The following is a 14,373-nucleotide window of genomic DNA, read 5'->3' on the forward strand; positions in this document are numbered from 1 at the left end:
TGTAGTCAACTGAGGTAAACTTTCCATTTTAGGGTCTCCTCCTGTTGCTGACAGTGACATTGGAAAGCTTCAGGCCCACTCACCTATGGAGCTGTGGAGAAAGGTGTATGACAAGCTCTTCCCACCAAAGGTACATGTTCTTCATTGCTGGGAAGCTGTCAGCTGTGACGGGAGATGCCCAAAGGCCTGTTCTGATAACTCCAGCTCTCTCTCATGTTCCAAAATGGTGAAATGTTTGCTAAAACTGTTGTAGACAAAGCACCATGGAGATTAATAGCTGAGTAAGGCATGGCCCCTGTCCCTTCCATACAGAGCTCTCTGGCTGTTAGAAGGCAGAGACACCTGACCCAGGCTGGAGGTGGGGAGCACGGGTGTGTTTGCGGTAGATTTCTGAGAGTCTGACGGAAGCTGTAAACAGCAGAGCGCTCTCGATGCCACGCTGATGGAGCTCGGCCTCGTAGACAGATGGTGACTATGGCACTGTGGGCTGTGGGCGTGAAATGACGTGGGAAACTGTAATTTCAGAGTACTGGCACCCTGAAGGCGATCCAGGACCCAGCCCGAGACCCACAGTACGCAGAAAGTGAAGTGGATGAGATGAGGGTGCAGAAGGACCAGGTATTTCCAAACCCAGTGGTATTCATCGGGAAGTTCATACATTTTCATAATTTCTTACTTGCAAAATCACCTAAGTATTATATCTATCTGTATAGAAAAAATTCTGATATGCATATAAAAGAAACTTGAAAGTCACCCACCACTCCACCACCCAAAGGAAATGTAAATATCTACACAGACCCTTTTCCAGTGTTCCAGTTTACTTAATGTTGAGATGGGTCCTGGCTCCCACGCTCGCTTGGGGAGGCACTTAAGACACTCCTGTTTTAAGAGTCTTTGAGCGCTTTTGTTTCTCATTCGGTCATTAGACATGGTTATTCTTCCCTTGTCCTAGGAAGGTTCCCTTGTCCAGTTAAGGACTCTACCCTGTCAGACCAAGCTCTATAGGCACACCTGACAGAGTCTAGGATCTCGGAAGAAAGTGCTTAGACGTAGGCACGGCAGGAGAGCCCCATTTCAGAATCAAATCTTAAAAAAGAAAGCATGTAACTGTTGGTGAGGTCCACCGTGACACAAGTAGTGGACACAGATTTCGTCAGCCCTCCTTTTACTGTGATAGCATAAGATGTCACACCATCTGTCCTTGTATGAGGACACACTTGTAGAGCACACTCTGCAAGCTGGAAGCATGGCCACATCTGGGCAGGTACGCAAAACAATGTAACTCGGACAGTCGCACTGTCACAGGGGTTACTTGGAGACATCTGTCTACTGTCCCAGCCCCCAACAGTCCGCTGGGACTGGTGACCAGGGCATTTTTCCTAGCACTCACCCTTAACCTAAGAGGTCCTACAATTAACAAAGTAAACAAAGTGTTTTATTTAAACACATTCCAGACAACTTGATAATATGCGTGGATATTTGAATGGCTTTGTATCTGTAGGGAAGCATGAAGCATAATGTAGGGGAAATGGAACGACCTAATGTAACCCTCATTGTACATGAGCCTTGGCTGGAGAGTTTATTGGAGGTCACCTCCCAATTAGTTTCAAGAGTCAATCATTAATCATTATTATCTGTTTCTATGGCATCGTGACTGCTTTAATAAGGTCACATGCACGGGTGTTAGTAATATGCTGACGTATGTGGAACTCTGAACTTACACTTTGGAATTATATCTCCTCTGACTCCATGTTAGATGAAAGTGGAGCATCCATCCTTAACCCTTGTGTTCAGACAACACAACAGAACAGCCAGACTCTCTTAACTGACATAGTCTTTTTAACTCACCTACAAAAATTATAATATCTTCATTTTGCCAGTTTTATTTGTGTTGTCCTAGTAGATAAATTGTGCGGACTTCAGATGGCCCATATAGAATCTTCATACAATTTGCACTTTGCTGTAAAAGTTGTGACAGTGATTGCCACTTAATGCTTGATTATTTAATTAATATTTGATTCTAAAGATTGATATATAAAGATAGGTAGATAGATGATTGATTGATAGATAGATAGATAGATAGATAGATAGATAGATAGATAGATAGATAGACAGACAGACATGATGGATAGATAGACAGACGGAGGATGGATAAATGTTAGATACATAAATAGATGATAGAGATGGAGAGAGAAAATAAAAAACGATAAGCTTAGGTGAAAGTTTCACCAGCTGTCTAGACTTCTGCCTTGATGTTGCCTCCTCCATCTTTTGATGACTATTGATTGCTGGGTAGCATTTTCCCCTTGAAAGTAGCATTGAGGTCCTGAGGTCTGAGTTGACACTGGGTGATAGCATATTCATTTAAAAGAACAGAGCTCTGCCGCTTCTGACTAAAACATACTCAGGATTTGCCTCTGGGTGTGTGTGTGTCGCTGCTAAAAGCAGCCTGCAGGCTCTCAGGACCGTCTGGACTGACTAATCTGACACCTCGGACCCAGAACTTGCTTAGTCTTGCTCTTCGGAGAAAGAGATGACATCCTACATCATCAAATCACAGACACTAGACTTGGCCTTCCTCTCGTCTCCTTCCCTACCCCCAAACTGCAACAGTTAGGCCTGAAACAGAAAGTGGTCCCCACTCACATGTGTGCGGTGAGGTTAGAGCATGGCATGGAGTTTAGGATGGAGAAGCAAGCTCAGGAATTCCATTCAGATCTGCCAGCTTCCATGGAGATACCTTTCTATAAATAGCCCCCGGTGTAGGGGCGGCACCCCACCACCACTGACCGCAATGCCACATTGGAAGTCTTTGTGATAAAGTACTTCTTTTATGGTAGCTGTTCAAATAAAACTATTTTTGGTGGTCTCATTCTGTAGCTCAGACTGGCCTTGAACAAACAATCCTGCAACCTTACAGGATTCCCCGGAGGAATTCCAAGAATGTGCCGCTGTGCTGGCTAGTTTTATGTCAATTTAACACAAGCTAGAGTCATCTGAGAGGGAGAACCTTAATTGGAAAAAAATGCCTCAGTAAGATTGGAGTATTGACAGGCAGGAGGGATGGCCCAGTAGTTAAGAGGTCCTGAGTTCAAGTCCCAGCACTCACATGGTGGCTCATAACCATTTGTAAAAGGATCTGATTACACCTTCTTATGTGCACAAAGACAGAACACTCAACATATACATTTTATATACATAAATACACGAATAAGTAAATCTTTAAAAAACAAAAACAAAACAAACAAACAAACCAAAGGCCTGGGTGGTAGCTAAGCCTGTGGGGCGTTTTCTTAGTGGTTGATGGAGGGCCCAGTCCATCCTGGGTGGCACCACCTCTGTGCTGGTGTCTTGAGTGCAGTAACAAAGCAGACTGAGCAAGCTGAGGAGAGCAAACCGGTCAGCAATCCCTCCATGGCCTGTGCCTCAGCTCTGCCTCCTGTTCCTGCTGCCCTGACTTCCCTCCCTGATGAATGCAGCAGGTATATATGTAAGTTAAAATAAACCCTTTTCTCCTCCAAGTTTCTTTTGGTCATGGTATCATATCACAAAATAACTAGGGCAGCCACCAAGCTTGAATCTGCCTTGAACTGAGTTCTTTCCGACACAGGAAGGTCCTGTGGTCTGTGAGACCAGCCCACACTGATCAGAGGATGGGTGGAAAGACCACAGCTTTCCTCCAGACAGGCTGTTTACAGATTAGCACTCTTTACTCTTATGGCTCCAAAGTCTCTCCTGTCAGATTGCACCGAGGCACCAGGGACTGCTTCTTCAGTATCTTGAGGTGCCTTTGACGTCCTCGAGCTCTGCACCATTCCCGACTCCAGGAAATGAGAACGTGGAAAGTGCTAGCTTAGTCCCTCATCTTGTCTCAGTATCTTTGTTAAAGGACTATTGTCTTGGTCAGGGTTTCTGTTGCCACAACAAACCACCATGACCAAAAAGCAAGTTGGGAGGAAAAGGGTTTATGCAGCTTACATTTCCATATTGCTGTTCATCACCAAAGGGAGTCAGAACAGGAACTCAAGCAGGACAGGAACCTGGAGGCAGGAGCTGGCGCAGAGGCCATGGAGGGGGGCTGCTTTCTGACTTGTTCTACGAGGCTTCCTCGGTTTGCTTTCTTAGAGAACCCAGGCCCTCCAGCCCAGAGGCGGCCCCACCCACATGGTCTGGGCCCTCCACCATTGAGAAAATGCCTTACTGGATCTCATGGAGGCAGTTACTCAAGTGAAGCCCCTTCCTCTCTGATGGCTCTAGCTTGTTCAAGTTGACACAAAACCACCAGGACAGGAAAATGATCATGTTGATGCATGACTTTAATCTTAGCCCCGGAGAGACTGTACTCTGCATAGGGAGCTGCAGGCTAGCGCAGGCTACACATTGAGACCATGTCTTTTTAAAAAGGAGTTGAGGGAGGGAGGTTTAGGCAAATGATTGCTTTTACTTTTAAGGTCTTCTTGTTTAGCCATAGTTACCTTGTTTAGATCCCCAGTCTGAAACAATCAGCTCGCTCCTCGGGCTGCAGATTTATTAAGCACACTGACATACTGGGGTCACGTGGTTAGAGAAGAGCGGTGCTACTGTCCTTTGCTGAAGATGCTCTGTCATCCATTATAATGTTATTGTATCGCATCATATAAACCATAGACCGTGTCTTCAGAGTCTTCAGGGCTTCTTAAGAGAGCAGGGGTGGGTAGGGGTGAGCCTGGGTAGGGGCTTCCTAGTTTTGCTTTTTAATGGCTCTGTAAACAGACACAGAATCGGTATAAAGAAAACTCTACTGTATCTTTCAAACATCGGCTGTACTAAGTTCATCCGATAGCAATATTGAAACAAACTCCTGTGTTTGTTTTTCCTGGATCAATCAAAGACACCTTTCCCTTCTTTGGCATGGCCAGGTGACCAGGCTCATTCTTTTCTCTGTAATGTTATATGCAAGTTGTATACCACAGCCAGCAAAGAGCTGCAAAGCAGTAGACTTCCCTTGGTCTTGGTAAGAACAGCCAACCTTTTCCAGTTAAAGATAAAGCTTGCAGTGCCTCTTTCGTAAATTTTGTTTTGTTTTGAGACAAGGTCTAGCTGTATAGTCTTGGCTGTCCAAAAACAAACTATGTAGGCCAGGATGGCCTCAGACATCTAGAGCTCCTCTCTGCCTCCTGAGGGTTGGCATTAAAGGTAGGTGCCACCACACCCAGTTACCTACCTTTTATGAGTTAGCAATCTTCAGTGGTGTAAGTGGAAACTAACTGGCAAACTGGATTGGCATCACTCAAACATAACCCAAGCTGAAGACTGCTTTGGAGTTAGTATCATGAAAGCATTCTAGAGTCTTCACACAGCTCAGCGTTCTAGAGTGTACGCACAGCTCAATTGTAATGACTCAGTTGTAATGTAACAACTTAAGCATAACCGTGGAAGATAATCTGTACTTTTTATGATCACAGCAGTGGATTTTGTTTGTAGAAACTGTGAACGTTAGTAACCCCAGCCAGTGGGCAGTGCTCACCTATCCCAGAACAACCACCTTTGTTTATCCAGAACCGTGATACCCGTGTACATTTTGTACAGTTGCTTAGACAGTCACCAGCACAGGGTGCTCGCCCGGGGATGACCCCTTCCGAGGACTGCTGTCCATCCCCAGTTTCTTCCACTGCTGTTAGAGATGGAAAAGGAGAGGAACTCTCCTGTCTTCTTCCCACTGTTGCTCTTCTTATGGGGCACATATGTCTACCATTGGTTTCACTAGGCTGCCCAAGGCTGACTGTAATAGACACTGATTTTAGTCAGTCCTTTCTGCAGACAGCTGGGTTTCCAGGTATGGATGCTTTGCAGGGGCATCTGTCTGTCCACACCCTGCGCCCTTCACTGTTGCTCTGTTTTGTTTGTTTGTTTTGTTTTGTTGTTCTTTTTTGATGTGGGGATTTGAACTCGGGTCTTAAGCTGTCATTACAAGCTCACTTACCCAATGAGCCATCTCCAAAGCCCATGTCTGTTAGTTTCTGTCTTTAAGAAAGCCAGTGGTGGCACATGCCTTTAATCCTAGCAATTGGGAGGCAGAGGCAGTCTGACTCACAATCTCTGTGAGTCTGAGGCCAGCCTGGTCTACAGAGCATGTTCCAGGACAGCCAGGGGTATGTAGTGAGACTGTATATTGAAGAAACAAAACCAAAAAGTCGTTTTTGGGTTTTGAGGGTTTTGTTTGTTTGTTTGTTTGTTTGCTTGCTTGCTTGCTTAAGTCAGGGTCTTGCTGTGTAGCCCTGGAATTTGCTATGTAGGTCAGGCTGACCTCTGCTGCCTTTGCCTCCCAGGTACTGGAATTAAAGGCATTTGCTACCATGCCTAACACTACAGTTTGTCTTCTCAGTGATGGGGAAGAAACCCATAGCTAGACGAGCACTCTACTCATGAGCCACACCCCAGGCCTTGAGATCTTACTGTGAAACCTAGGCTGACCTTGAACCTAAGATTCTGCAGCCTGCCTCCCCAACGCTGGCCTTCAGATATGCACCAACACACCTAACTCAGTATGACAAGTTTCTTCTTTAAATTTTTGTATTATTATTTTATGTGTGTGGTTGTTTACCTGCATGTATTCTGTGCACTATATTCGTGCACAGACCAGATGAGGGCTTTGGATCCCCTGAAACTGCAGTTATAAACATCTGTGAGACACACGTGATGGCTGGACTCACACCCGGGTCCTCAGGAAGATCAGCCTGTGCTCTTGGCCACTCAGCCATCTCTCCAGCCCTAGGAGGATAGCATTTCTCAAAGCAAAACCACTGGATTGAAGAACATCTACATCTCAAACACTGCTAACTTCAAACTAACTTTAGGAAAGGGCTGAATTTCACTTTCAAATCGATCTACTTTTAAATCCTCGAAGTATAAGCACCTTGCTTTGTTAATTGAAAAGTTAGTTGCATATTCTGTATAGTAAATAATTTTGTCTGAAATTTTACTAGATTCATCTCTGAGTGATGCTTAGTCTGCCCAGAGTCTCTGGGGGCTGTCCTCTAGAAGACAAGCTTTTAGTAGAGTCACAGAGTCGGTCTCAGGAAGCCTTGAGGATTACAGCCGGAAAGGCTGCACTGTGTGGCCTATGAGCGTTCACCTGAAATTATGTCTTGTCTTAAAGTGATGCACATCTTTATTTCAGGAACTAGAACAGTACAAGAGAAGCTCCTCTAAGACCTGGAAGCAAATTGAGCTGGACTCCTGACCTGCTTCTCTGCTGTGGGCGTGGCTTTCTTTCCAAGTTCGAGAAAGATGATTTTCTTACCTTCTGTGGCAACATGGGAAGAAAGTTGAGCATATAATCTGTTAGAGAAAATCTGTTTCTTGTTCTGGTGCAACTTTCTGAATGCTCTGAGGTCTTTTAGAAGGAAAATATTCACTATATGTCATTCTTTTTCAAATAAAAGAATTTTCTATCACCTAGTTGCAACATCTAAGTATAAAGTTTTTGGTATGTATAAGTGTTTGCTCTTATTCTTTAGCAATATGAATCAAGGGTGTTTGGTACCAGTTTTTCTTATTTACTTACTTATCCTGTGTGTGTGTGTGTGTGTGTGTGCGCACGCGAGCTCTCGTGTGTGCACACACACACATGCCATGGTATGTTTATGGAGATCAAAGAAAAACTTTCAAGACTCCTTGTACCATTTGGATTCTGGGTATCAAACTCAGGGCAGCAGGCTTGGTGGCAGATGCCATTAGCCACTGAGCCATTTTGTTGGCTCTGGTAGCAATTTTCATATAAAGGTGGGTGCCCATGTTGGACACCGTCCTTCTGGAAGGTGTACTCAGATGCAGCTGTCAGGAAACCAGGAAGGAGTTCTCTGTTGTCATGGTCTCCCTTCAACAGAGGGGCACAGGAAACAGCTGCAGGTGCGCTTTCCTGGTCCTTAAACTCAGATTCCAGCTGCCTCTGGAACGAGCCACCTAAAGCAGCCACCTCCACCCCCACTTCTCCCCTCTTCACCCAGTGAGACTGTCACATTCGCCTTAAATATCACCTTTTAAAGAACAGGCTAGACTTATGGGCTAGCATGTCACTAAGCTGACCAAAACTTCATGAGAGGAGAAATATACCCAGAATGACTCCCGGATGAGTATCGCATGTAAGAAGCCAGTTCTGGGTAAGTGCAGCCATCATCATAAGTCAGGAAAGTGTATTCTTGTAACCTGCATGTCTCTTCACACACTACAGGCACAGCTTCAAGTCAGCAGGTCAGCTAAGAGCAGGAAGGTCGGTGGGGGCGTGTGGTAGGGAGTCGCCTTTGGGTCATTTTGATGGAGGAAGAGTCTGTTGGCTGTTTGTCTTGCATATGGTTCTGACATTTGGGGATAATGTTCAGCGGATTTATGACACATCTGTGCTGTGGAGAAAGCCCTCCTGTGGCCAGCACCTTGATGGCGCAAACAACCCAAGCTATAACAACAATAGTAGTGTTTGTTCTGGAAGTCGATTTTCTTCTATCACTCTCCATTATGTGACTTGAGACACTGGCTGTCTCGTATTGAAAGCCGGGGTGTTTCTAGGGTGCTATCACTAGCATTTAATAGCGTGAAGTCACTCACAATGTCAATTTCCCAGATGTTCCTGAACTAGAATGAAATTCATCTGCATGTGAATAGCAAAGGCCCTTCCACTTCCTCCTATCCTCAGCAAGTTGAAATCAGTGACTTCCAAGGAGGCTCCTGAGGGACCCTGTTTGAACTGCTTGAGTAGATTACGTCTCTAAGGCTGCATATAACTGATGTGACATACATAATCTGTAAGACATTGTGTAACTATTATACCATAATCATTGGTGTCACAGACCTTTTATAAAAACTGACAATACTATACTGGTAATGTACCGACGCCTCAGATCCTTAAATACAGTTCTGAGCAATAGGCTTCCACGGTGGCTTCCTTCATTCTGTGATGGGAGGCATTTCAAGTGCTATAATTTATCATTCTTTACAAGCTAGGTCGCAGTAACAGGACAAGTTCATGCGCTCTCTCTGAGAGCCTCGCTCGTCGTTACCATGGTAACATTGAGAGAATTAAATTTGAGAGTTGCTCACGAATTACTTGCAGATCAATGAAAAAGATAATCAATCATTTAGCAGAGAATTCATTTCTAACAGCCCACACCCATCATTTCATCTCTGGAAGTATGTTCATGTGTCTGCTCTTATCAGCATCCCTCCCCTCCACAACTCTGGACCATGGATTCCTGGTGGGGGCGGGGCGGGGGGGGAAGCACCACTTGACTAGTTTTCTTTTCTTTTTTTAAAAGATTTATCTATTTATTTTATGTATGTGAGTGCACTGCGACTGTACAGATGGTTGTGAGCCATCATGTAGTTGTTAGGAATTGAATATTTAGGACCTCTGCTTGCTCTGGCCAACCCTGCTCCCTCCAGTCAGCCCCATCGCTCTCGTTGGCCCCGTTCGCTCAGTTCCCTGCTCGCTCTGGCCCAAAGATTTATTATTATACATAAGTACACTATAGCTGACTTCTGACATACCAGAAGAGGGCGTCAGATCCCATTACTGGTGGCTGTGAACCATCATGTGGTTGCTGGGATTTGAACTCAGGACCTTTGGAAGAGCATTGCTCTCACCCGCTGAGCCATCTCGCCAGCCCTTGACTAGTATTCGATGTGGACGTTGCATAGCAGCTGCCCCCCGCCCCCCAGACTCACATAGCTCATTTCTATCACATGCTTCATTGTAAAAGGCAAGCTATGCTAAGAGTGGAGAACAGCCAACATTTGTCTGATATCTGGAGCTCAATATTCATCCTCTTCCTGCAGTTTCATTGCTGCGTATCAGGGGTGTTCACCAACATCTGCCCAGCAGCTGTCTGCTGTGGTCAGGTGACCCAGCCCCATCATGTGGACAGCATGGAGGGGGGGCAGGTTAAACGGCAGCGGAAGTTCCTTATCCTCGTCTGTAGGAGGCTTCCTCAGTAAAACCCAGAGCATTTCCCCTGTATTGCTCAGTCAGTAATCATAAGCATTTTTTATTTTTATCAAATTCTTTATCAAATGTAAACATAATTTTTTAAATGGGTTTATTTTTCTGTGCCTAGAAAAAAAACACATAGTCAAGCTAATGTCCTGTAGGTTTATGAATTATTATTATTTACATTATTGGACCAGTTCAGTCACAATGTCCAAGCACCGCATTGCCCCACAAGCTGGAATAGCAGAGGGCTGTGAGTTCTCGTTGCCCTTGGGGCTCCGGATAGACACAAGGGTCGCAGATGGAATCCTGCCGGTTTGAAGACAGTACGTCTCTGTGCTCCACAGTGGGTGTGCCTGCCCATTAACCCTTTCCTGCCTGTCATCTTAACTATCTGCTAATCAGGTAGTCCCTGACTTTAAAAACCACTATCCCTAGGATGACCAGAGCTGGGATGAACCCATATAAGATGAGGAAGTTTGCCGTGAATCTGGATGTGGCACCTGGGCAGGTTTTCTCGATGAACTGGATCCCTTGGGTGATGGCGCACATCGGGTGATTTAGCATAGAGGTGTTGGATCCACCTGCAAGGAAAAGGCAGTGTCAGCTCTCCCGGGCCTCAGATTATCCACTCACAAATGTTCCCCTGATGTTGAGAAAGTGCTCAGGCCTCTAAGTAGCCCTCTTCATGAAAGACACACAGTGTTTGGAGAACCCAGAGTTAACAGTGCAATGAAGCAGACATGAGCCTGGCAGGGGAGGAACCCTGGCTTTGTGGAGATGGAAAACTATTTGCTTGTATTTTAGATTTATTATCCTCTTCCTGATCTTCACCTACCATCAAATGCCCTGAAGTTACCTGCATTGTTAGTTGAAGATTTTTAACCACTGAACTCTGCCAGGCACTGGAATTTCCAGTGGCCAAGGGACTTGTGTTCTCAGTGCCCAGTCATGAGCTTGGAGGCTGACTTTTGTCATAAAAGATGGGTTTACTCATCTGTAATCTATGAACATCTTGGGGGACAGAGGCCACATTAGCTTGCTTTGGTGTGCTCAGCAGATAAGAACTGAGCCTATCTGGAATATACTAGCAATTACATAGGCCTGTCACTTTATAAGAATATCAAAGTGCCCGTAAGCTATTGACTACTGACAGGAGACTAAAGTTGACCTCTGAATAGTTTCCTTTGAGAAACAAGAGAGAGTGGGGTGTGGCTGTAGAGATGGCCACAGAAAGAGCACTGTCCACTCATGTAGAGGACATGGGTTTGCTTCCCAGACTTCACTCAGCTGCTTACAACTGTCTGGAACTCCAGTTCCAAGGGACCTGCCTCCCTCTTCTGGCCTCCGCCAGCTGCTAGGTACTCACACAGCGCACATACAGACACACACGGAGGCAAACATTCCCAGGTGAAATAAATATCTTTTTTAAATGCCTTAAATCAGAGAAAATGGTGGGTTTTCTTTCAAATCGAGGTTTAAAATACTTTTATTATGAAAACACAATATTTCGGAAGCTTAGGACAATAACTTAGTCAGCAAAGCCACAGAAGCAAGAAGACCTGAGTTTGGTGTGCACGCACAAAACGCTGGGCGTGGTGACACATGTAATCCCAGCACTGGAGAGTCAACAATCCCTAACTCTTGGTGTCCAGCCAGCCCAGCCCAGTCAGAGAGCCCGGGTCTCAGCTTAGTTAGAGTAGCATGCAAAAAAAATATTATAAAATAGAATACTTACCACAAGTGAAATTCAGGCCGTAGAACTCATTGACTACGAGAATCTCACAACAGTATTTTTGGAATGTAAAATAACCCAGGATTTTTAAAGGAATGGGCATTTCTTGTATGTTTCTTAAGAAAAAAGAGAAAAAGAGAAAGAAAATTCAATAGGTTCTAGGAAAGTTTTGCTAAATGAAAAAAAAAAAGATGTCTTTATGTTTTCTAATCTAAATATAATCTTGCATTTCTATGGATAAGAGTGACCGTTACTGTGAAATCTTCAAATAACACGGAAAACTGTAAGGAAATAAATACCATGACCTAGAAACAACTGCTGACATTTTGGCGTTATGGTATAACATGTGTGTTTGTGAGACTCACACCATGTAGAACTAGACTGTTCACACTCTGGGTGAGCTTTACTCCCACCTAGATCCCAGTCACCCCTCCATGTCAGTCAGCGTGGTACTGGCATCTACCTGGCAGCCCATCTCAGTAGAGACCTAAAAGCCTCTCATGGCTGTTGGCTTGTTTTCTCTCTCTCTCTCTCTCTCTCTCTCTCTCTCTCTCTCCATTACTTAAATAAACATGCAAGAAATCATACACCTAGCACACACAACATCATCTGACTAAGCAGAGATCTGAAGGTCCTAAGGGTGATTCAAGAAACAGATCAGAATATAAGGAGTCTGGCTGGGGTGAAGCACACCTTTAACCCCAGCACTCGGGATGTAGAGACAGGCGGATCTCTGTGAGTTCGAGGGCAGCCTGGTCTTCAGTGTTAAGTTCAGGACAGCCAGGGCTACACACACACACACACACAGACACACACACACACCCTGTTTCAAAAACAAAACAAAACAAAACACCACCACCAAAATACAAGGGGAAAAGCTGAGCCTGCAAGCAGAGGCTCTCGGGTTTGGGATTGGGTGTTCCCCGCCCCTTGTTCCTTTCTTTATCCTGTGAAGCAAGCTCCTTTCCACTCTGTCTCGGGAGGAACTTCCCACTAATACTGATTCCCTCTTGGACAACTGTATGGTTTCTATCAGTAACCATCTATTATGGGACCTGTGAGATGGCTCAAGAGTTTGGAGCAGTTTTTGCTCTTGTAGAGGACCTAGGTTCAAATCCAGCACCTACTTGGTGGCCCACAGCCACTTGTGACTCCAGTTGCAGAGGGCGCAACAGACTCTTCTGACTCCCTTAGGCATCGGATATACATGTGGTACACAGACATTCACACAAGTAAAACAATCAAATATATATTAAATAATTTCTCTTTATGAGACTCTAATCCTAGGTGCTCAGGAATTCTTGTTGTTGTTTTAGTTTTTTCAAGACAGGGTTTCTCTGTGTGGCCCTGGCTGTCTTGAAACTCGCTCTGTAGACCAGGCTGGCCTCAAACTCACAGAGATGGACCTACCTCTGCCTCCCAAGTGCTGGGGTTAAAGGTGTTAAAGGCGTGCTCCACTGCCCGGCACTTTGGGATATTTTTAAGTATCCTATCCCTAAAGACCTCACCATGCAGTTGGGCACATAGACTGCACATCCTCAATGGTACAATAGAATACAAGAGCACACCGACAACCAATGCCACTTGTCCACCTCACCCTTACGGTTCACGTTTGTTGTCTCTCCTATACCCAGGTGGTCCCCAGACCCTCGACTTGGAGCTACTGGCAGCTTTCCAAGATGAGGAACTGTGGGCTGGGAAGGGTAGATGGGGAAGAAATTACAGAGGAGAAGGAAAACATAAGGAGGCAGGCAGATGGCCTAAGCACAAGCCTGTCAGCCCCACAGTGCCACTAGACCGAGCGAGGGTGGGAAGTGAAGGCCAGGGAGATGAGCTTGGGAAACAGTAGGTCTGGGCCTTGAAATGAGTTGACCCTGAAGAACCATGAAAACAATCAGGGTGTTTTAAGGAAGTGGACGCAGTGCCAAGAGGCAGAATGAGGAGGGTGTGACTGAGGCAGCAAAGAAGGGGGAGCAGGCTATGGCAAAAGACCAACTATGAGATGAAAAAGACCTGGACAGGGTGGTGGCCCCAGAGGGACTGCCCTCTGGGGCCTGCCCTGCTGTGTACTGCTGCTTTGAGGTCAGGAGTGTGCCCTCATCTCTCCCTGTGCACCGAGCTGAGCACAAGACATGTGCCCCGTGTGCACATATACTCGATATCAGAAAGGGAACCTACACAGCCAGCACCTGACCCCTGTGTAGCAGCCCAAAGAAAGTCGTTCACTTCTTCGTTCAGTCTAACCAGTGACTTTTGCAAACTTAATTGGCTCTAGGTCCTGTGCTGCTCACTAAGAAAGACTGGTGATGAATGGTACATACTGCTGCTCTCAAGACCGGCAGTCTTAGATATTAAAGAAAGGATGCAGTGTAAGATGGCCTTAATGATGTGTGTGTGTGTGAGCATGTATGTGTGTGTGTGTTTCTCTGTTTCTGTGCGTTTGTATTGTGTGTATATGTGTGTGTTTGTATTTGTATGTGAGTGTGGGTGTGTGTGCATGCTTGTGTGTGTGCATGCTTGTGTGTGTATGTGTGTATGTGTGTGCTCATGTGTGTGTATGTGCATGCTTGTGTGCTCATGTGTGTATGTGTGTGCTCATGTGTGTGTGCTCATGTGTGTGTATGTGTGCTCATGTGTGTATGTGTGTGCTCATGTGTGTGTGTGCTCATGTGTGTGT

The 14,373-nt window shown here is 45.4% G+C and overlaps 2 protein-coding genes across 2 annotated transcripts in view; one reads left to right on the plus strand and one right to left on the minus strand.

The window, feature by feature from the left end:
- Positions 1-7,436, plus strand: part of Dync2li1 (dynein cytoplasmic 2 light intermediate chain 1) — a 29,175-nt gene extending 21,739 nt beyond the window's left edge. Inside the window, exons 11-13 of the mRNA XM_021149080.2 lie at positions 33-130; positions 526-618; positions 7,160-7,436. Of these exons, the coding sequence (XP_021004739.1) occupies positions 33-130; positions 526-618; positions 7,160-7,222 (254 nt within the window). The 3' untranslated portion in view covers positions 7,223-7,436. The remainder of the gene's footprint in view (positions 1-32; positions 131-525; positions 619-7,159) is intronic.
- A 2,617-nt stretch (positions 7,437-10,053) lies between these two features.
- Positions 10,054-14,373, minus strand: part of Abcg5 (ATP binding cassette subfamily G member 5) — a 23,999-nt gene continuing 19,679 nt past the window's right edge. The window contains exons 12-13 of the mRNA XM_021149107.2: positions 11,700-11,812; positions 10,054-10,545 (exon numbers count right to left, since the gene is read on the minus strand). Of these exons, the coding sequence (XP_021004766.1) occupies positions 10,352-10,545; positions 11,700-11,812 (307 nt within the window). The 3' untranslated portion in view covers positions 10,054-10,351. The remainder of the gene's footprint in view (positions 10,546-11,699; positions 11,813-14,373) is intronic.

Source organism: Mus caroli, chromosome 17 (assembly GCF_900094665.2).
Source record: "Mus caroli chromosome 17, CAROLI_EIJ_v1.1, whole genome shotgun sequence".
NCBI lineage: Eukaryota > Metazoa > Chordata > Mammalia > Rodentia > Muridae > Mus > Mus caroli.